The 23,236-nt window shown below is 35.1% G+C and overlaps 1 protein-coding gene across 1 annotated transcript in view; it reads left to right on the top strand.

Annotated features, from left to right (window-relative positions):
- The window catches only part of HELRODRAFT_65256 (hypothetical protein), a gene marked incomplete at both ends in the record, with an annotated part of 28,007 nt that extends 10,808 nt beyond the window's left edge, over positions 1–17,199 (top strand). The window contains 39 exons of the mRNA XM_009021345.1: positions 1,285–1,489; positions 1,658–1,769; positions 1,901–2,055; positions 2,359–2,481; positions 2,671–2,807; positions 2,988–3,138; positions 4,201–4,335; positions 4,569–4,729; positions 5,037–5,129; positions 5,272–5,485; positions 5,996–6,106; positions 6,202–6,336; positions 6,433–6,604; positions 6,989–7,075; positions 7,179–7,252; positions 7,556–7,672; positions 7,858–7,959; positions 8,050–8,148; positions 8,444–8,624; positions 8,932–9,065; positions 9,271–9,555; positions 9,799–9,923; positions 10,143–10,281; positions 10,533–10,718; positions 10,835–10,971; positions 11,163–11,319; positions 11,593–11,628; positions 13,079–13,185; positions 13,532–13,654; positions 13,784–13,874; positions 14,055–14,141; positions 14,415–14,600; positions 14,756–14,845; positions 15,213–15,372; positions 15,633–15,802; positions 15,953–16,120; positions 16,230–16,332; positions 16,530–16,697; positions 17,000–17,199. Of these exons, the coding sequence (XP_009019593.1) occupies positions 1,285–1,489; positions 1,658–1,769; positions 1,901–2,055; positions 2,359–2,481; positions 2,671–2,807; positions 2,988–3,138; positions 4,201–4,335; positions 4,569–4,729; positions 5,037–5,129; positions 5,272–5,485; positions 5,996–6,106; positions 6,202–6,336; positions 6,433–6,604; positions 6,989–7,075; positions 7,179–7,252; positions 7,556–7,672; positions 7,858–7,959; positions 8,050–8,148; positions 8,444–8,624; positions 8,932–9,065; positions 9,271–9,555; positions 9,799–9,923; positions 10,143–10,281; positions 10,533–10,718; positions 10,835–10,971; positions 11,163–11,319; positions 11,593–11,628; positions 13,079–13,185; positions 13,532–13,654; positions 13,784–13,874; positions 14,055–14,141; positions 14,415–14,600; positions 14,756–14,845; positions 15,213–15,372; positions 15,633–15,802; positions 15,953–16,120; positions 16,230–16,332; positions 16,530–16,697; positions 17,000–17,199 (5,416 nt within the window). The remainder of the gene's footprint in view (positions 1–1,284; positions 1,490–1,657; positions 1,770–1,900; positions 2,056–2,358; positions 2,482–2,670; positions 2,808–2,987; positions 3,139–4,200; positions 4,336–4,568; positions 4,730–5,036; positions 5,130–5,271; positions 5,486–5,995; positions 6,107–6,201; positions 6,337–6,432; positions 6,605–6,988; positions 7,076–7,178; positions 7,253–7,555; positions 7,673–7,857; positions 7,960–8,049; positions 8,149–8,443; positions 8,625–8,931; positions 9,066–9,270; positions 9,556–9,798; positions 9,924–10,142; positions 10,282–10,532; positions 10,719–10,834; positions 10,972–11,162; positions 11,320–11,592; positions 11,629–13,078; positions 13,186–13,531; positions 13,655–13,783; positions 13,875–14,054; positions 14,142–14,414; positions 14,601–14,755; positions 14,846–15,212; positions 15,373–15,632; positions 15,803–15,952; positions 16,121–16,229; positions 16,333–16,529; positions 16,698–16,999) is intronic.
- Positions 17,200–23,236: the final 6,037 nt, after the last annotated feature.

The raw sequence follows: 23,236 nt of genomic DNA, 5'->3' as shown, positions 1-23,236 counted from the left end.
GGTTGACTTATTTATTGCATTAGGTTAAATTAAAATTTTTTTTACGCATTAGTTTGCATGCTTCTTTCATGCCTTTATCCAAAGTCTCAACAATTTTTTAGTTTTATTTTCTTACGTTTAGAAATTTTTTATTTCAAGTGTGCAGTTTTTTCTAATTTTGTTTATTCAACTCCACATAGCTGAATTAATAATGATTCCTTGGACTAGTTTGAGAACTGCATTTAATTGTTAGTTGAAAAATTGAGTTTAAATAGTTTCAGAACTCACCAATAGCAGCAATTCTTCTTTCAAAATGTCCCTGAATCTACTTATGTAACATCATCATGTAAGATTATTGCTTAAAATAGCATTAGTCTAATTGACGGCTCGGTCTGATATGTTCAGTCTTGTTTTTTGTTACATGTACAAATAAATAAACATTTTTGTTTTCATCACCTCACATGTTATCCATAAGCTTTTTTTGTATCTACAAGTTTAAAGTAATAATAATAATAATACAATAAAAAGTGTTTTTCATTATTATTATTATTTATTTATGCACCCTGCCTAAGCCCACTGAATAACTAACTTTATAGAAAGAGGCATAGAAAATGGTTGTGAATGAATGAATCAATATGCGAGTACTATTGGGCCCAGGTCATATTTATTTGTACTAGAATATCTATTGCAAGTGTTTATTATTATTGTTATCTCTACAATAGTAAAACACCCAAAAACTGATATGATGCTGTTTTGTTTGGTTGGCTGGGTATGTACGTAATCTATTTATATTACTAAATCAAATAACCAAGCATGGTTATGGTTAGATAAACTTATTAGTCAAACTGCATTTCAGGAGGTATGTGTAGCATTTAAGGTTATTAAAATATAAGTACATAAAAACACATATGATTAACGTATCGTAATATATATTTATATTTAAAAAAATTTCAATTACTTATTGTTTGAAAACACGCTTCAACATTATAACAAGTTTATTTTTCTATAATCGCATACTGTTATCTAAGATTATTCTTTGGAGGAGATAGTTTGAAGTTCATAAACAACTTATGAAAAATGCAAAGTTGTACTTACCTTTATGCTTCTCCAACGATATATCATCACCTTTCAATCAAACAGTTTTGCATCTGTTCTCTTCTCATGCTGATACTCTTTCTCATTACTATGTCTTTGTTTTGGAGCATATTTTGAGATTTCTGCGTACGTTTAATCGCTGTGAGAAGTAGTTTATTAGTTTTTCCTTTTGTGATTAACTGTTGTACAAACTGCCTTCACACGACACAGAGTGATTGCCCACAATGGGGAGATCAACACGTTGAAAGGTAACGTGAATTTGATCCACGCGCGTGAGGGGGTCATGGAGAGCAAGTTGTTTGGAGAGGATTTGCAGAAACTCTTCCCCGTCGTTGAGGCGGGCATGTCTGACTCGGGAAGTTTCGATAATGTTCTCGAGTTTTTAACCATTGCTGGTGGGAGGAAGTTGCCTGAGGTGAGTGAGTTAAAATCTCATTTGCAATACGTTCTCTCCTTTCATTACTGCCACTTATTACTCAAAAGTTGTTCATGGGTTACTACATATAAACATTCTTCTGTAACAAGTCTTGAAAATCTCGGTAGGAGATGATGAAATGATGATGTGATGTTGTTTGGAACGCAGGTGATTGTGACGATGGTGCCAGAGGCATGGCAGAACGACACCTGCATGCCCGATGAGAAGAAGGCATTTTACAGGTGGAGTGCCTACACAATGGAGCCATGGGACGGACCCGGTCGGTTTGCCTTGCTATTTATTTCTCTATGTGCATTTTTTCGTTGCTTTCAAAAGCATAGCTACTTCAAATGTTGTTATGTAGTTACATTTCATTTCATACACTCGAATATTCTACCAACTGCACATCAGCACTGTTCACATTCACTGACGGCCGATACATTGGGGCTATTCTGGATAGGAATGGTTTGAGACCATCGAGATATTACGTCACCAAATCAAACCACATGTACATGGCCAGTGAAGTGGGAGTTACGGATCTCGATCCCAGTGAAATTGTCTTCAAGGTTCCTTTTGGCTCTCAATCATGTTTCTCTTCATCTTATTTGGATATCCAATCAAATTTTTTATTTTTATCCATAATTCTGTATTTAAATTAGAAGAAAGTGTTTTGCGAGTTTTAATGTTGTATAATTTTTGCTATTTTTTAATTAGTTTGAATAGTTAAAAAGCTACTTATTCACGATTATCTGTATTACTTTTAGACATTATGCAACATTTAGACATATAACTTAAATGTATCGCATAACTTTTTTTTATATGACGTTAATTAGCACACGTAACAAAATGATTCACCACCTGACAACCAGGGTCGTTTGAAGCCGGGCAGACTGTTGCTGGTGGACACGAAGAAGAAGATGTTCATAAGAGATGAGGACATCAAGAAACAGATATCCTCCCTCTACCCTGTCATCGACTGGCTCAATGAAGAGGTCAACCAATCCGCAACTGAATGAATGAATGAACGAACGAACGAACGAATGAATGAATGAATGAATGAGTGAATGGATGAATGAATGAATGAATAAATGAATGAATGAATGTATCATTCAATCGATCAATGCTGTTGCTTGCAGACGTTCACACTGACGGACATGTACCACGATCATCGGAGTCAGAAGCGACTTCAGCGTCGAGACAGCTCAGCCAACATGACGAAGTACAGAGGATCGATCATGGAGGAGGACAGAAGGCTGCCCATGTTCGGCTGGAATCTCGAAATACTGAACATGCTCGTCATCAACATGATCGTTAACAAGTTAGTGTAGGCTGGATTGCTTCTGATGGACCTTTTTATGATCCTTCTCATGGTTTAAATGATTATTCGGTTAGAGGAATGGGTACCTGTAATCAGTTGTAATGAATAATGTAGTAGTGTCTGTTGACTGAACTTGGTCTCGTCTTAAACTTGAGGTTGTGATGTTTCATAATTTTGTAGAAAGGAAGCTCTGGGCTCCATGGGGAATGATTCTCCATTCGCCTGCTTGTCCCAGTACAATCCCACGCTGTTCGATTACTTCAAGCAGTTGTTTGCACAGGTCACCAACCCACCTATCGATCCGTTTAGAGAGAAAATTGTCATGTCCCTGGTTAGTTCGGTGTTTGTGGTTTGTGACTTTTGTTATTAATTAATTAATTGATTGACTGGTTGGTAGGATGATTGTTTAGTTGATTGATCAATTGGTGTTTCAACAAACATTGGTGAACTTTATACAGCGTTATTATGTGTGTGTGTGTTTGTCGTCAATTGATTCTTGCGAATAGTTCCTTATTTGTTCAATGATTGTGCTCCATCTCTTCATTTCCTCTTCTCATCAGTTCTCCTGGCGCCCTTGTTTGCTTCTGTTTATTTATTCTGCTCTCTGCTTTGTAGTTTGTTTATGTTTGATCAATCGGTTGGTTGGTTTCATTTTTTGTTTAGTAGTTAACCATTCAATTATTTCTTGATTTTTCAGATTCTTTGCTTGATTATTTGTTTGATTGATTTATTCGTTCATTTGTTAGTTCGTTCGTTCGTTCGTTCGTTCATTCATTCGTTCATTCATTCATTCATTCATTCATTCATTCATTCATTCATTCATTCATTCATTCATTCATTCATTCATTCATTCATTCATTCATTCATTCATTCATTCATTCATTCATTCATTCATTCATTCATTCATTCATTCATTCATTCATTCATTCATTCATTCATTCATTCATTCATTCATTCATTCATTTATTCATTCATTCATCCATCCATTCATTCATTCATTAAAGCACTCATTCATTTATTCACGTTCACTTAACATTGTTGTTCGTGTTAATTCACCATTTCACTGAGTTGAGGAAGAGACTGCAAATATTCTCACCACTCTTCGACTTACTTTTTCGGTTACATTCGTGCTGCAGTCCATTTAAAACATGCTGACACCCTCCTTCCTACAATGTTTCCATCATAAATTAAATTTATCATCATCGTCATCATCATCGTTGTTGCAGCCAATATCAGTATTATAAATATATTTTTTCCAATAAATAGGCCATTTCCATTTGAAAAGTTTCATGTAGTACTATGTGAGTGAATATTCATGTGGTGTTGAACACTGCAAGCAAAATCTGAATGAACATTTTCTTAATGTGTAATTTCATAACGTGAATGAATACAGGCTTGCCCCATTGGTCCAGAGTACAACATTTTGGATCCGTCAGCCAATCAGTGCAAGAGGTTGTGGCTTGAACAGCCAGTCCTATCCAGACAAGATATGTCAATCATCACATTCACCTCATACAAAGGATGGAGGGTTAGGCTGCCTCGTTATTTATTCTCTTTGCAAATGTTCATTTAAACTTATTCATTTTGAAACAATCTAACTCATAAAATTTACTTTATAATAAATAATCTCAAGAAAAATATACAGATAAAACTTGAAGTTATAATAAACAGCTGATGAAATAACGAAGAACAAATGTACACACACACACACACACACACACACACACACACACGCACACACACACGCACACACACACACAGACGAAGACCATCCACATAATGTACCCAGTGCACCAAGATATCGATGGCTTGGTACCTGCCATCGATAACATCTGCCACACAGCCGAACAGGCTGCACTCGAGGGCTTCCAGATCATTGTGCTCTCTGATAAGAAGGCTGGGAGGAGATTGGTTCCAATAAGGTTGGCTGGCATTGGTGCTATCTAGGTGCTTGCATTATTAAGCTGTGCTAACCGATCTAACGGTTCTGATTTGCTTTCTTGAGTTATGTTGTAATTTTTGTTCATTTGAAGAATTTTTCTGAAAGTCTTGTTTCGAAATTATATCTTTGAATGAGAAAAAGTCAGAGCCGTCGTGGGGCATTATTTATTTCTATTTGTATTTCTGCTTTCGCACTTGTGCAAATTTAATATATTTAATATTAGTATCATTATTTAATTTAATCTAAATTTAAATATCGTTGTTATAAATTGAATTATCTACAATAAGTTCTTTGCTGGCGTTGGGGGCTGTCCACAACCACTTGATCAGAAAGAAACTGAGAATGAAGGTTGCTCTCATTGTGGAGACTGGTGAAGCTAGGTGCGAACGTTTTTACTGCTTTCAAATTTTTATATTTTCAAATTCTCGTTTTATACAAGATAAAATTATTTTTAATGAGTTCGTTTTTTCGTATGTTTTTAATTTCTTCATTAATTTGTTACAATTGATTGGAACAACGCAGAGAGGTGCATGACTTTTGTTTGCTGCTGGGTTTCGGAGCAGATGCCATATGCCCCTACCTCGTCTACGAAACGATGAATGCTCTGAGGAGACAGCACAAGTTGGATCCTCCTCTTGAAGACACGGAAATTGTCTCAAATTACGTTCTGGCCGTTGCAAATGGCATTGCCAAGGTCATGTCCAAGATGGGCATTAGTACACTGCATAGTTACAAGGTCATTGCATTCTTTTTATATCTTATCTTAAAAATTGAAAATGTTTGTTTTGTTGTTAATTTTTTAAAAAGTTGCTTGAAGAAGTTATTTTTTTGATTTTTTAATCAGTTTCATCGAATTTCTGTCAACAACGATTTCTTTATAATCAACAATTTTTATTTAATTGATATTGTTTAAATCGTGATGATTGATTGGTGTGGGATTAAACGTATTTTTTGCTTTAGCTTCAAAGTTTGATCAACACTTGTTAAATGGATGTGATTGCTTTGTTGATGATGAACAGTTGATGCACAGATTGTCATGGAATTAGTTAAAGTTGCATAGTAAGGAATACGAGATAAGGATTAATTAATTGGCATTTAGGATGGTTGTGTGTGTTGTTTTATAAATGTACGACTCATACTTCCTTAAGTAATTACATTCATGATTTGCCTAGTAAATTCACATGTTGAACATTCTAAATTTGTGTATATAATTTAAATAATGAACCGTCAACATTAACGTGATAAGGGTGCCCAAATATTTGAGGCGGTTGGCTTAGCAGATGAAGTTATTCAGAAATGTTTCCCTGGCACTCCGTCAAGAATTGGAGGGACCACGTTTGCTATATTGGCTCTCGAGGTTCATCTTGCTAACAATTTCTTCATTCATTGAAAAAAACTTTAAAGTTTGTTTTGTATTTTTTTAACTGAAATAAAACGCTGAAACACGTTTAGGCGATGAACAGACACAACTTCGCGTTTGCAGATAGGGAATGTGACAACAAGTTGGTAACAACACCTGGATACCTGCATTGGAGAGGAGGAGGCGAGCAGCACATCAACGACCCCAAGACCATCGCTAACTTGCAGGTCTCTTCATGATTATTTCATTTCATTTGAGTTTTGTTAATAATCGTAATTATGATTGTTTTGAAAGTCGTTTTCATCACAAACAAACAAATGCAGGATGCCTCTCGTGAGAACAGTGTTGCAGCTTTTGAGAAGTTTGTGGAGACAGCCAACGAAAGTGTTCGTCATTGCACGCTAAGGGGGCAGATGGATTTCGTGTATGATGGAAGGCCACTGGACATCAATGAAGTTGAATCTGCAGCCAGCATCGTGAAGAGGTTCTGCACAGGTAATCATTGAGTGATTGAATGATTGAATGATTGATTGATTGATTGATTGATTGATTGGCTGGTTGGTTGGTTGGTTGGTTGGTTGGTTGGTTGGTTGGTTGGTTGGTTGGTTGGTTGGCTGGTTGGTAGGTCGGCCGGTCGATCGGTCGATCGGTCGATCGGTCGATCGATCGATCGATCGATCGATTGATCGATTGATCGATTGATCGATTGATCGATTGATCGATTGATCGATTGATTGATTGATTGACTATCAGATGTGCACGCTTTTTTGTTCACGTTAATGTTTTCGGTTACTTTTTAGCTAGTGTCACATCATTGTGGTTTGTATATAATTTGTTGTTATAAGTTATTATAAAATGACTGGCTAAATAACTTTGCAGGTGCCATGAGTTTCGGCAGCATATCTTATGAAGCGCACACAGCTCTTGCAATTGCTATGAACAGGGTGGGAGGCAGAAGCAATACAGGTTAGTCCAACTTTCTTCTTCTTCTTCTGAATATGCTACTTTATCGTTTCAAAGAATATTTTATAAGAATTAAAATTCAATGTGGTGATTTAAATTCATTCAGGTGAAGGAGGGGAGGACCCGTCGAGGTATTTGACCAACGATCCGAAGAACAGCACTCGATCGGCCATCAAGCAGGTAGGCTCCATCATTTATTCAGTGGTTTCTTTATTTATTCAATAGTTCTTTTTCTCTTTTGCGTTGAAACATTTGTCACTCAGATTATTTTAATGACGATCTTGCTTGTTTTATGTCATTGTGAATTTATCTTATAAAGTTTCTAAATCATACCATTGATCTTGAGCTATAAATTTGATATTTGCAAATAAAATAAAATTAATTGAATTAAAAGTCTAAGATTAGCGAGCAGCACAAATGTTATCACGCGGAACAGCTAGTTAGCTAGCCATTCAGTTTTCATTGTTTTATTTTCCATCTTAGGTGGCCTCGGGAAGATTTGGAGTGACGAGTTCCTACCTCTCCCACGCCGACGAGATACAGATCAAAATGGCTCAAGGGGCCAAACCAGGAGAGGGTGGCGAGCTTCCTGGATACAAGGTCTGTATCGAACATTCATTTCATTTGCAGTTTTCGTACTTGTATGTTAACTTATATTTGTATTAGCACATGAAGTACATGGAACTAAACTCATTGCTTATTATACGCTGTTTTTAATACAAAGTTTTTGAAATTTTTTTTTTATTTCACGGTAATAACTGACGGCTGCAGTTTGTTATTTGCAGATAACAAAGGAGATAGCAGAAGTTCGTAAGTCGATTCCTGGGGTGGGCCTCATCAGTCCCCCCCCTCACCATGACATTTACTCCATCGAGGATCTCTCACAGGTCAGTTTGCTTTGTTATTCCTCCTAACGTTGTTCCTATAGGGTACACAGAAGCAAAAAATTAATAAATATTCTTTCCCAAAATTCTCAGTTGATATACGACTTGAAGTCGGCCAACCCACAAGCCAGGATAAGTGTGAAGCTAGTAGCAGAAGTTGGTGTTGGCGTTGTGGCGTCGGGTGTTGCCAAGGTTCATGTCCATCTTTTTTTTTATTCATGTAAATTTCATTTTAGCGTCATTCTTTGCATGTTACGCACACATTATTAAATAGAAAAAGCCATAGACGTGTTATAAACGAGAAGTACTATTATTTTCTGAAAAATGATATTTAAAAATAAGTAAAACTCTAGAGTGCGCGTTATATATAAGGGCTATTTTTTTCTTTTTCTTTTATTTAAATGGCGATTTTATTTTTCTGATAATAAATTACTAGTTCTATTATATTCTAGTCTCATCTTGTATTTTCATTTAAACGAAAAACCAGGCGAAAGCAGGCCACATAACAATATCGGGCCACGATGGAGGCACAGGAGCGAGCAGTTGGACGGGCATCAAACACGCGGGCCTGCCGTGGGAGCTGGGATTGTCCGAAACTCATCAGACACTGGTCATGAATGATTTGCGGTCACGAGTAGTCCTTCAGGTTGATGGGCAGTTGAGAACTGGTTGGTTGGTTGGTTCTTCATTCTTGCCGTGATGATGATGTTAGTGCTGCTGCAGATGTGTATGGAGCCATGTTAGGAGCGGATGAGTTTTGATTTGCAACGGCACCCTTGATTGTTCTCGGATGTGTATAACGTTTTGGAAATGATGACGTCAAGGAAGTTATTTTGTGCTGTGGTCGAAAAACGATTTAAATTGCGATGTGCAGAAAATGCAAGCTAATAATAAGTTCTATTTTTTCGAAATTTCTCTAATATTCAATTGGCATAAGCATTTAGTAAAACACGAGCGCGTTGATGATTCACGTAGGTCGTGACATTGTGATTGGAGCCATGTTAGGAGCAGATGAGTTTGGATTTGCAACGGCACCTTTGATTGTTCTCGGATGCACCATGATGAGGAAGTGCCATCTCAACACCTGCCCTGTTGGCATTGCTACTCAGGTTCAATCATTAACTTTTGCACAATATAAGTTTAAGGCTTACTTTAATTTGGATAAATATTTTATGGTAAAAATTATATGACTTTGGCTTGGATCGATCCAATAAACAAATTTCAAATGTGTTTTTTATTCAATGAAAATTTGCTTAACAAGATTTGAAACTTCATTTAGTTTTTCCATGGAGCGTAATAAAATCATTTGCACAGGATCCAGTGTTGAGAGCGAAGTTCACAGGCAAACCCGAGCATGTGGTCAATTACATGTTTATGTTAGCAGAAGATGTTCGATCCATCATGGCCAAATTGGGATTCAGAACCTTCCAGGAACTCATCGGCAGAACTGACAAATTGGTCTTTTCTCCAACACCAACAATTGCAAAAGCTAAGCTCTTGAACTTTGAACCTATTCTCTTGAATGCTTTGACCTTGAGACCGAATGCGAACATAAGAGGAGGAACTGTACCGCAAGATTTCAACGTTACAGAAAAACTGGTCGGTCGTCATTGATATTGGCTGACAACTTACTTGAATTTTCAATTAAAATATTTTTTTCGTTGATGTAACCGAAATGTTAAATATTTTAGTCTAAAATTTAAAATTGTGTCAAGTTTTTAGAAGTGATTTTATGTCTTGTTGCGTAATATGAAATCAAACAAGAAAAGTTTAATTCATTTTTATGTACATTATTCCTCATTAACAAATGACAACTCGTCCATGCAATGTTTCTATGAACAGGACCACCAAGTTATCCAGCAGGTGCAGAGTGTCATCGACGGCAAGGAGCCATCCATTGAAATTAATCTAGCAATAACCAACTACCACCGAGCCTTTGGAGCCATGCTGAGCAACGTTCTGTCGCTGTTAGTCTTTTCATTCTTAACAAGTTATTGTCGTTCTACTTGAATCAGGAATGCGGAGATTTTCGTTGTGATATATTTTGATTACTCACTCTATAAAATATGTTTGTTCTATGGCTAGCGATCAAATTTTTGTTGAATATGTGGGAAATTTTTTTTAAACATGCAACACTTTAGCACAGGAATGTATATTGTTAGAAATTGACGTTGCAAACACATTAGGAAGTATGCAGAGGAGGGCCTGCCTGACAAGAGTATCGTGATAAAGATGGTTGGGTCAGCTGGTCAGAGCTTCTGTGCATTCCTCGCCAAGGGCATCTACGTGGAACTGCAAGGAGATGCGAATGATTACGTTGGAAAGGTTCGTGCATCTATTTGTTTGTTGGTTTGTTTGTTTGTTAATCCATATTTTGCTTTTAAATGATTTAAAACAGACAGCTAATATACGAATGCTTGTTTCTTGTTTTAATGCTGGCTTTGTTGAAATTTTTATTTTGAATAATACTACTTTTAGGCTCTGTTATTAAATACTATTTTTAATATTGCAACTTATCAAAGGTCATAATTAACATTTTCTGATCTCTGAATGTTTGTCTTTTGATGATTTGTCAGGGTTTATGTGGTGGTGAGATCATAGTTTACCCACCTAAGAATATGCCGAAAGAGTTTCAGTCGGAGAACAACATAATTGTGGGCAACGTTGTTTTGTATGGGGCAACGTCAGGCAAAGCATTCTTTAGAGGTCAGGCTGCCGAGAGGTTCTGTGTCAGAAATTCTGGGGCCATTGCTGTTTGTGAGGTCAGTCGAAAACCGCATAATTAAAAATGTTCAACTACAAAAAGCTAATTTTCATTATCTACAATAGTCTCATTGCCGTTTTGAAGTTGACTTCCAATGAATAATTTGCTTGTTAGGGCTGCGGTGATCACGGATGTGAGTACATGACGGGAGGTCGAGCTGTTGTGTTGGGCATTGTTGGTAGGAACTTTGCAGCTGGCATGTCTGGCGGGCTTGCCTTTGTGTATGATCGAGAGAAGCAGTTCAGATCAAGGTTCATGTTTTCAATTGTAATTGTATGGATTGCGCAAAAATTTTTATCTTCTATGGTTGAGTTCTGGTAGTTAAAGTTTGCCATTTAAAGTTTCTTCGGAAAAAATTTTCAACTTTTTGATTGGTTTTTTGCTATCTGCATGCGACGTCGGCATTCCTTGACAAATTGAACATTTCGATAAATTGTTGAAGATGCAACTTGGAGATGGTAGCCCTGGAGGACGTTGATGAAGATGAGGATAAAAAGTGGTTGGAAGATATTTTGAAGGAGTTTGTTCAGAAGACGGGATCGACGCTGGCCTCATCTTTGCTGGACAACTGGGAGGCCTCGTTGCAGGACTTCATCAAAGTTTGTGCACTATCTTCTGTTTACTTACACTGCTCCCCTTTCCTTTCCATGAATTGAGTTGCTTTTTTAATTGTAATTTTGTATAATACCATTTTGTGTGCCTGTCACAAAATTTTTACTTTTTTCTAGAGAATGTAGAGTTATTTTATAAACCTTGGGTTTTTTAGATTTGAATAATCTTACAAACAAAAAATATTGTTATACCTTGAACACATACATTGGACTCACGAATTAAAAAATGCTGGAAACTCGTGTTGAACATCCTGCGAGCAGGTCTTCCCACACGAGTACAGACGCGCACTTGAAGAAGTTGCAGCTGAAGAGGAGTTGAAGAAAGTTGAGGATGAGTTGAGGATGCAGATGGAGGATGAGGAGATGCAGTACAAGGAGGATAATGTCATTCTCGAAGATGTCCTCAAAACGAGGAAGGAAGTGGTCAGTCTGCCGTTTGTTTTTATTCTTTTTTTCTACATTTTTTCTAAATTTTTATTTCTATGATTATCTTTCCTTGTTCATCTTGTTGTTTTTTAATATTTATTGATAACATTCACAATTAAATATATCCGCATAAGCATTGTTTAAATTAAGACAATATTGATTTTTTTAAATTATCAAGCGAATTAGAACTTTTGAAATATTTGAAATCACTACGTACCACACACAGCATTCAGTTTGTTTTTCGGTATGTTATTAGGAGTGATTCAAGGGGGCGCGAAAGATAGATAGATAGCTAAATATTGGTTACGTGTTAGTTAGAAGCATGCTTTCTTGTTAAGATTATTGGTCTTCCTTATTACCATGTATGCAATTTTCAGTTTCAGGAATTTTTTTCTTCTGCGTTCTCATAATTTTCAGTTTATTTATTTTTTTATTTCACATCAGGACAACGAGCTCGCACAAGATATTGAAAGTTTGGTATGGATATATGCTTAGTCTTTCATTTAATGTTCTTTAAATTATTCAATTTTTCATTGTTTGTTTTAGTTTGCGTTAAATTTTTTTTATTATAGCACTTTGACTTTATTGCCAAATAAACGAAAATAGTAGTTAGTTATTGAAATAAAGTGTTGTTGATATTATTTAGAATTTATTTAAAATCTTATTTAAAGACTTGTTAAACATTATCAGTATTATTTGTTAGTCTTTCAAAGTTGATGTATGTTAATTTCGTTTTTTAAACTATACACCGGTGTGTTTTTTGCGCATTCAAAATCAGAATATTTTGCATAACGTTTTTCGCCAGCCAAATTTCAAACCTAAAATCTAAACAAACTCTACCGTGAAAGAATTTGTAGAGTAAGAATAAATGTTGCTGTTATACTAGTGTGTTGTTAGAAAATGCTACTGGCTTCTTAGTTTCCTGTTTCGTTATTTATTGCCTAAGTTTTACAACGAAGTTGGATGGATTATGTACCAGTGCTACAGATCCTCTACACTATGATATCATTGAAGTGCCAATGTCTGTGGTGTTTTATTTTGAAATAATCATAAAAAACTCTGTATTTTATCATAGAGAGTATGTTGCTTTAACGAATTGCTCTTATTACATGCATGCGATCGTGATAAACTAACAGGCTGGCGTCGAAGTTATAATTATAAATTTTTAACAATTATTGAAATGGAAGATAATTTTTTTTTTGTAAAAAACGATCATAATGTAAGAGCTTGCATGGACGTGAAATAATCTTAACAGGGCCAGTTGATGTTAGGAGCAGACGATCTCGCAGTTGATTTGAATGAGGAGAACATTGAAGAGAAGACAGGAGCCTACCAGGACATCACCGTTGATAATGGACACGTCGATGACGTTGATGATATCGAAGAGATCATTCCAGACTTCATCAAACATCAACTTGACAAGAAAAAGTTTGCTTTCTTCATTCATTTTTTTGTGATAAAAAGTCTATAACAAGGTTTTTTAAAGAGCGAAACGTGACATTACATAAACTTTTATTCCCCTCTCCCCTTGTCACAAAGTTTCATAAAATTCTTGACTCCATCCCCAATGCAAAGCGCGTAACCTTTATAGACAGCCCCGTTAAATGTAAAGAAATTTGGTCGAAAATTTTCTATGATATGACACTTATTTGGTTTACTTTTTTTCTATTGTTCACTGAATTTATTAATTATTGTTACTCTTGGTAGCAAAAATATGTTTTTTCAATTCAACTAATACAACTAAATTAAACATCCATCGAAACATCTAAAACAGAGGTTTCGTGAAATACAAGCGATCCAAGAACCAGTACAGGAAGGTTGAGGAGAGGGTGAATGATTGGAATGAGATATACAATCATGCTGGCGTGCAAAAGTACATACAAGTTCAAGCTGCCAGGTCGGTTCCACTCATCATTTCATTTTTCAGTTGTTAAAGATTTTCTTGTACAAAATATGATGCACTGATATTTTCTTTATATATGATTTTTTTGGCGTCTGTCTAAATCTTAATGAATTAATAATCCAGGTGCATGGACTGTGGCGTTCCATTCTGTCAGTCCGATCATGGTTGTCCTCTCGGCAACATCATCCCTAAATGGAATGATCTGGTCTTCAAAGTTGGTTCTTATTTTATTTATTCAAATAGGTTTGGTATTTTAATTTCAAATTAATCAAAATCAAGTTTGTACAGCAGACTTGTATCAAATTTGGAAAAAAATTTCAAGAGATTTTATTTCAAACTCTTTAAGTTCTAGCCGTATAATTATAAAAAACACTGATGACATTACATTGAACAGCAAAACTGGAAGGAGGCATTGGTGACACTGTTGCAGACCAACAACTTTCCTGAGTTTACAGGTCGCGTGTGTCCTGCACCTTGCGAGGTTTGTGTCGTTATTCTTGTTGCCGCTGCTGTTTTGTATCATTTACGTGCTTTGTGTGTGTGTTTGTGTGTGTATGTGTGTGCGCGCGTGGGTTTGGGGTCTGTCATTGCTCTTGCTATATGTACTCAGTTGCAGGCAAACACGATTTTGATATTTATTTTCAACCTCATAAACCACATTATAGTAATTTTCTAGTAGTATATCTATAGACCCGATTTAGACAATAGACACAATTTAGATAATAGACACGTAGTTTTTTTTCTCATAACGTAGGGTGCGTGTGTTCTGGCCATCAACGAACCTCCAGTAACGATAAAGAACATAGAGAACGCCATCATCGACTACGCTTGGAACCACGGATACATGGTACCTGACCCTCCGCAGGACTTCACCGGCAAGCAAATTGCCATCATTGGCAGTGGACCTGCTGGTTTGGCCGCCGCTGCGCAACTCAACAAAGTCGGTAGACGTCGTTGCTCATTCTGTGATTTATATGCATTTTTTAATCAGAAGTTTCAAGAATGAAGAACTTTAGCGTTAGATTAATTACGGTTGTGGACGATTCGTCGTACTTCTTGCTTGATTTTATATCGTCGGATTCTACACGCACACAGGCTGGTCACAACGTGGTTGTATACGAACGCAACGACGAGATCGGAGGCCTACTTAGGTACGGCATTCCAACTATGAAGCTAAGCAAGGAGGTATGCATTTATTCTGCTCCTTTGTTTTTTTATCATTCCACCTTTTCGTTTTCAGTTTAAATTGTATTCGTCATTTTCAAACATCACGAATAACTAATCTGGAGTATATCACGTGCACAAACAGTTCTAAATGGCTTACAAACTGTTCTTAAGAGCATACGAGAGCTTTTCAATAACTTTTGCTTACTGAGAAGCTTTAATAATGCTGACGGTCAAGAAGTTTTAACAATATTAAAAAAAAATTAAAAAATAATTATAGTAATTTTATACAGTGATTGTTCTTTTTGTGAAATCTTGGTTCTTTGGTTTTGGAATGATTCTGAAATATTTTTATAAATTAGGGATAATCTTTTTTAACCAAATGAAGGTGGTGCAGAGAAGGATCGATCTGATGGTGGCTGAAGGAATTGAATTTCAAACAGGTGTGCATGTTGGCAAAAATAAATCAATCAGAGAACTTGTCAACTTCAACGATGCCGTCATTCTCTGCCTAGGATCCACTTGGCCCAGGGATCTGCCAATTCCTGGTTGGTTGTTCAAGTAATCTTTCAAAGTAAAGGCACCATGTTGCCATATCTTTAGTTCAATTTGCTCTTATTAATTTTGCAAAAGTTTGGTTCATTCATTTTGTTGATTACGTCTGCGAAATTTTCCACTGAATATTTACGAAGCCAAGTTGCGTCGTCGAAACATGAACAAATGACCCAAGTCTTGTCCGTAAAAACTTTTACTTATTACTCTGGTTCTATAATTTCTTGACAAGATGCTTGTTAATGAATATATGCAGGCCGTCACCTCAATGGAATTCATTTCGCTGTATCATATCTGGAAACCTGGCAGAAGAAGCAGACAGCAAAGGAGGTTGATTATTTACCTCTGTATGCTAAAAATAAGAACGTCATTGTCATCGGGGGTGGAGACACTGGCAATGACTGCATTGGAACATCCCTCAGGCAGGTTTGTTTCACTGCACCAACAATCGGAGCATGCATTTTTACTATAATTTTTATTTATCATTTTTTAAATCAATTTCTACTGAATGATTAAAATATTGAATTAAATTGTTTTGGTTCTCGCGTTATATAAAAACTTATACCTTTGTGTTAGGGAGCCAACAGCATCATAAGTTTTGAAATTAATTCAATGCCCCCGAAAACGAGAGCGAAGGACAATCCATGGCCCACTTGGCCCTTTATTTTCAGGATCGATTATGGACATGCCGAGGTTCAAAACAGAACTGGCAAGGATCCAAGAATATTTAACATTATGAGCAAGGTAGAAAATCTTGGAGGGGTGGTTCTATGTTGCTTCACAACAATATTTTCGGTGTCATATATTTTATAAGTTAATGAATTTCAAATATTTATTTTAAAAATTAATTCAGGAATTCGTGGATGATGGGAACGGCAATGTGGCTGGCATAAGAACCGTGAAACTGAACTGGACGAAAGATGAGCACGGAAGATGGAAGATGGAAGAACAACCCGGTTGGTTGGTTGATGAGTTTTTTCGTCGCAGTTTTCCGTAGTGATGCATGTATTTAGAGTTTTCAACACTTTAGTTGATGACCATCAATGTGGCGACTAAATTATCTAATTTTCGTCATGACATAAAAAAGAATTAAACCTACGCTAGCTGTTAGATATATTTACATAGTCATTTTTATACCACATTGATGGCTAAGATTCGGAGGTCACCTATCCATGCGACATTGTCTTGTTGGCAATGGGCTACCTCGGACCAGAGCAAGATTTGTTGGATCAGTTGGCGCTGAAGAAGGATTCCAGGTCTAATATTGAAACTCCGATGGGCAAGTATTCGACCAATCATCCAAAGGTTTACGCTGCGGGAGGTTAGATGACATCCATTTGCCCCTCTGCAATTTTTAAAAAATACGTATTCAAAATACATAGTGTATAAACATATATGCCAACTTGTGTACAAGTTTCTAAGCCATTGTAATTCTTCAAATTTCTATTTTGATTAAAAAGTTGTTAGCTTACTTTACTGGAATTGATCTGCTCACGTAATTTCATAACTCCGTGAATTAAATAAATCAGTCTTATTGCCTCGAATTGCATATTACCTTTTTGTATTTTTCCTTCCATTATAAATATTATAAATTCACCACTACGTTTGCATACATAATTGCAGATTGCAGGAGAGGTCAGTCTTTAGTGGTGCACGCCATCAACGAGGGACGGCAGGTAGCCAGGCAGGTTGATTTCGACTTGATGGGGAGGACTTCCTTGGCTGGGATCGGAGGGGTCGTCCAGTCGACCAGAACTGCAGAGTTTCTCTTGGAGCAGTCTATGTGGAGTAGGCCTATTAAGTACGACATCGACACTATGTAGGCGACGACTGTCTGACTGACTGGTGATAATATTTTTGCAACATTATTTAGTTCGTACACGCATTGGGTTCTTCATATAATGGGTATTGTTTGTTAGTAGTTATTATCAACTTTACTTACTTGTAATAAATAACAATACGCGACTCTGTAGTTACGAGAAGCGTTTACGTGATTAAAGTAATTATTAATATATTTCCTCGTTGTTTTTGTAGCTAGTGGGTCGGTCAGTACTATTTTTTCTAGCAACAGCACACACAATATCACATTTTTTGTTCTTCTAGAACAGTTGAAACGAGTCATTTTTTAATGTGTTCGTCGTCAGTTGAATTTTAGCTAGGATAAATTGTTAGTGTGGAAACCGTATGTTCTCGCGTATAACTGATGCTGTTTCCTTCTAAATTTTAAACTTTTCAGTTTGTTCTATTTTTTATGGAATCTCACAATGGCTAACATATATTTTAATCTGTTTGGTGATTGTTAATTTCTGATTTTGAGTTTAACTTTACGTTTCAAACTGTCGTTTTGTGGGTACTGATTTTATAAATTTAATTCTATCCATTGTTCATCTGATTAGTTCTTTAACTGCATGACAATGTCAACTTTCATCAATTTTCTAAATTTATTTATTTATTTTTTTTTTCATTATTTTACTTTTGCTTCCTGTGGTTTGTTCATTTGGATAATTTTACGTAAAAATTGTAAGTAACGTTGTATTCTGGTAGAACTGTAATCTATAAACATTCATCTTATCGGCGTGTCAGTCGCCTGATCTTCTTCAACTTTTTGTTTTCAAATTTTTTTTTTTTAGGTTAAATATTTTTAATCAAATTCGAATGTCATTTAGTCGTCTAACCTATGTGCATACGTTTATGAAAAACTATTAGCGTCATTTTCAAGTTACTACTAATAACTTAATACAAAATCTTCCAAATGATCTTTTTATTTAGTCTCAGGAAGTTTTCGTGGAAGACTTTATAGAATTGAAATATTTTGTAACCCACCAACCTTCAAAGGTATGTACTTACCAAGTTAACAAGACCTACTACTAACAATTGCGTTACTATAATTTGTTTCCTTTAACTTTCCTGCTTAGCCACACCTGTGTGAGCAAACATTTTTATATTTCTTCTTATGTCGAATAACTTTGTCACTCATCTCGTCAATGAATTTTCTTTTGTTCGCTCATTATCATTAAATCAAGAACTTTCAAAACTTTTCTCTCTCGTTGATTTTCTTACCCTCTCTCACTTTTACAAACATTCCAACACATCTCCACATATTAAAATAGTCACCAACCAACTTACTAACGTGTTTACCGTCGTAACAGATTCTTAAAATTTGGCCACACCCATTTGAGCATCTCATGATTTTAGTTATGTATTAATCATTATTCATTAATCTATGTTTGTATGCATTGAATTGTTTTCGTTATTTCTAATTTTTAATTTTACTTTAATAATTAATTGTTTTGTTGATTTAGTTTAAATTGACTATTTCCTTTCCAATCAATTAAATACAACTTTTGTTAGATTGTATGTAAGTAACTAAATTGTCTTCTTACTTAACTAAATTGATACGGTAACTAACAACCTCTGCAATATGTTATTCAGTTCAGCTTCGGAATGTGTTTATTAACTTACTTATTAATTATACATTATACATACATAACTTACTTATTAATTATACATATATCTGAAGAATGTGAAATGAGAATGAAACAGTCAATCAAGATGATGACTGGTCAAAAACCTCTGACAATTACCATTAAGAACGTCATCTGATTCAATTTACTGACCATCTCACATCTTTAGTTATAAATACTGTCGCACGTTCTTCAGCTTCCAAATATTTTTTTACCAAACTTATCCCTTTATCTTGCCTTGTTTTGTTTCTTAAAATTAATAAGACAAATTACATCTAGATAAAATTATCTTAACGTTAATTTATTGAGCCATTCATTCGTTCATATGTAGACGGACAGCATTCAGTATTTCAATGTTTACTCGTGTAGATAACCTTCTGTATTTGACAATATAAGTGTTGTATTTTTTAGCAGAGTAATTGTATTTGTGTGTTGATTACCTAATAACTAGAATTCAATGAAACGCGAATTATATCTGAATTAATTTCCTTTAAATATTATAATTTTATTTCTGTCCACCTAAATAGTGCTGCTCTGACTGACCTCTGATTATTGCATAATTGACATTTACCATGAAATATGATGTAATTTTAGAAATTTATTACGTAGCGACGCAGTTTAAAAATTCAGCCTATACCAGGTGAGCACTGATTAAAAACTATAACTCCTTACGCGGGTCTGCAATTGACTTGATTGTGAACGTAACTGACAGAAGCACAATAAAACTTGTTAGCATTGAGATTTCATGAATGATGCCACAAAAATTAAATACGTGGAAACTCAAAAACTTCATTTTCGTTGTTTAATGTAAGTAATTTTTTTTTTAGATTTAACGTGATTTAATTAGTTTTGTTTTGTTCAAGTTTCTATATATTTTTCTTTTAACATGTCGATGAAAATTATATGGTGAGAATGTTCAATTTTTTGTTGAAATATTTAGTCATGGTTTTAAAATGAAAGCTTCTTTAATTAAATTCTTACGTTGCATGAGATTATTGTCTTACGATCGTTGAGTTGTAATTGTTAATACATTTATAACTATATATTCTTTTTGGCTGGTTACGTCTGGCTGGTTGGTAGATGGACAGACTGTCGCACGCGGTCTAGGTATAAAAAAAACCGATTAGTGATTTTTTACAACTTAATTTTGAGCTTTCGATATAGAATCAGAATTCATGATTTGATTAGCACAAATAGCATCTTGTTCTGGAAAATTGCATAATTATTACGCTACCCTGAGTTCATTAAAAAAGGTGCTATCACCGTGGTCTCTTCATATTTTTGAACGTGAACTAAAAAAGCAGTCTTTACAAATTCGTTGTTTTGAAAGATGTAGGGTAGCGTTAATTGAGGCCTAATTATTGTTAACTTTTCGAAAAAGCGATATAAATGATTAAAACTCGCTTGTAAATAATTTTGTGGATCGAAATTTCCATTGCAGTCAAAGGAAGGAATGGTGACCTAGGTATCAATTTAATATCATGAATGAGTGCTTGAGCTCGAATGATGTACTCAGAAAATACAAATTAAGATACAGTAGCTTATCTCGAGGTCACCATGCCTGTATTAAAGCATTTGAGTTTTCCTCCGACGTGGAAAGTGTTTTCCACGATTTTAAAAATTGAACATAGCAAGGAACTGATTAAGATTAGGGACCAGTGTTTCGCTTTTGCCTTCCATCGAACGATGCGTGTGGAGGGCAGAGAAAATCAACTAAGAAAAGTATAAAGCGTTGGTGGTTTTCAGCCTTAATTCAATCAATCTTTTTTTCAACCTTCAATTTTATTTTAACCAACAACGTTATTTTATCAACGTTTACGATGTAACACACTTAATAGAGAAGCGTTGTATAACGCGAACCTCGAATGGTCTCTGTATTACTTTACCACGTAAGTTCTGCGAAAAGTATTACGAAACAGTGCAGAAATTTGGGGAAAAGATATCAGAAGACAACTAATGAACTATTGTTATTATTCGAACTGTGCATCGTAAGTAATGCTGAAGCGAAAAGCTGTAACAAATGGTTACAAATAATAATATTGTTCATTCAATATCAAATGACAGGTATACATTCAGACAGAGGTTATAAAAAACAGCAGCAGAAATACTCCCAAACGTCTTTAAATGCTGCAATTTAAACTATTTGATCATAAATTTGAAAATAAATCATTAATAAAAAGAGCAAACCCGCAATAAAGTGAAATACGTTTTTGAATTAATGTAATAAAAAATCAATTGTTGGAGCCTAAGCTAAAAATGAAATAAAAACCTTTGCATTATTCGATCAACGATTATTTATGAACCGCAAAATGTCAGCACCAACAAACAAACAATTTAATAAACAAACGTTTCAGAATAATTGAAAAGATTTTTAATTCGGCATAAAAATTGCTTATGGTACGTAATAAGGAAGATTTCTCGTAAAACACGTAAATACAATAAAAGAAAGCAATTACAAATCGTTTTATTGATGTCTTAATCAGTCATGATTATCAAAAACTTCATGATACGAATCATAAAAATTATAGCAATCATTAAGATGATTCAAGGTGAATAAAAAAACATCTCTCCTGGTAGACTAGAGGCTATGGACTGATAATAATAAAATCAAACTTAACTAAGTTTGCTACAAAATTTCGAACTACGTTTGTCATGTCTTGTCAAACTGTTTAAATAAATATGTAACTGATTTCAGTGGAAAATGTATTTTTATAATAATTTTACCGTCAAAGCAATAATCAAAAATATAATTAGATCACTAAAAAATTTAACAGTTGTCATCACTCAAATCGTTTTCATGTTATCCTGTTATATCATCAACAAAAACATTTAAAATCGGTGAATAAATTATTTAATATTATTCAAATTAAATGGCTGGCGAGTAAGCTCTGAAAGTGAATGAATAATCATTTTTAACTTCTTAACTAGATACAAGTACTAATTGAGTACGCTCACCTCATGAAACATGTGAAACAGGCGTACATGCTAGCTAGAAATAACACAAATCATGTTTAGAAACGGTCCAATTTTAATTAGAAATAATTAGCAGACAACAATATAAAACATGCTAATTAGCAATAAATTAATAAATAAATTAATTAATTAATATCATCTTCATTTTTCAATCATAGATGCATATAGGCATGATTAAAAAACAATTTATTGGTAATTCGGTTGCAAAAATGGTGTTTTTATGCAAAAGATTTTATGAAATTTAACGAAATTTTACAGAAGACATTGCAATACCATGATTGATGGCTGATGAGGTCACTCAATATTGTAAATCACTTTCCTAATAAAAAATTAGAAAAATGTGTGGATTAACGTTTTAAAAAAGTGTGGATTAACAAACCACTGAAGATATTTGCGATCACAAAAAAAATTCTTAAAATTTTAAAACATCATATAAATGAAATTTCGTTACAAAAAGACAACAAATGGAATGATTGCACATAGAGCGCACGCACGCACGCGCGCGCACACACACACACACGCAGAGAGAGAGAGAGAGAGAGAGAAAGAGAAAAATATATTTTAAATAATGAGAGCATTACCCTTTCTCACCCTTCACCCATTCTCACCCTTCATACAAGACAATCTCGCGTCATGCAGGTAGATTGGAGGTATGCTAATATCAATAGAAGCGGCCTAATTAATAATTTTGCACTACGCACAACAATTTCTGAAAGGCAGTTAAAAATGTTTGTAAAAACTTCAGGAACTACCTACAATAAATAGTGAAAAAAGTTTTTTTGAATAAAATGAGTTAGATAAATATTAATGGAATAAACAAAAAAATCTAATTTTATATATGAGTTATAGTAACGTAATCTAAATTTAATCTTTCCAACATGTGCAGTGCCAGTTAAAAAGCACACGTAACCGTGTTAACGAATGAATGGATGAATGAATGAATGACAAACTGTTGCAAAGAAACATTTCTAGCAAATAATAAGAGGCAGTTGCTTCAAATTCAACCACGCAAGAAACTTCCCGCAATAAATTGAATAAACAACATAAAAATGGATTGAGGCATGCGGTCGGTGGCTAGTTTCATTCTGCAGGGCATATCAAAGCGTCTCTGGTTCATCAACAGTTAAACAGTTACATCTATCAAAAGTATAATGTAAAAAAAATTGACGACGAAATGCGATGTACACTTGGAGGGAGGAGAGGGATCAAGTTGGTGAAGATTGCTGCTGTATCGCTGAAGGAGATTCGCGTAGCTGGGATGACGGAGTGACTGAGTGCAGTTCGGATTGAGGTGAGTGATGAGGAGGAGGTATCTTGATTGATGATGATGCTGCTGCTGCGGCTGTAGGCGAGGCGGGCAGTGACGCCGATGAAGACTGCGATTCCTTTTTGATAAGACCAAGAAATACTGATGTATCGTAAA

Source organism: Helobdella robusta (genome assembly GCF_000326865.2).
Source record: "Helobdella robusta unplaced genomic scaffold HELROscaffold_3, whole genome shotgun sequence".
NCBI lineage: Eukaryota > Metazoa > Annelida > Clitellata > Rhynchobdellida > Glossiphoniidae > Helobdella > Helobdella robusta.
Note: the sequence above shows the minus strand (reverse complement) of the source record. Positions and strands in the feature narration are given on the sequence as shown.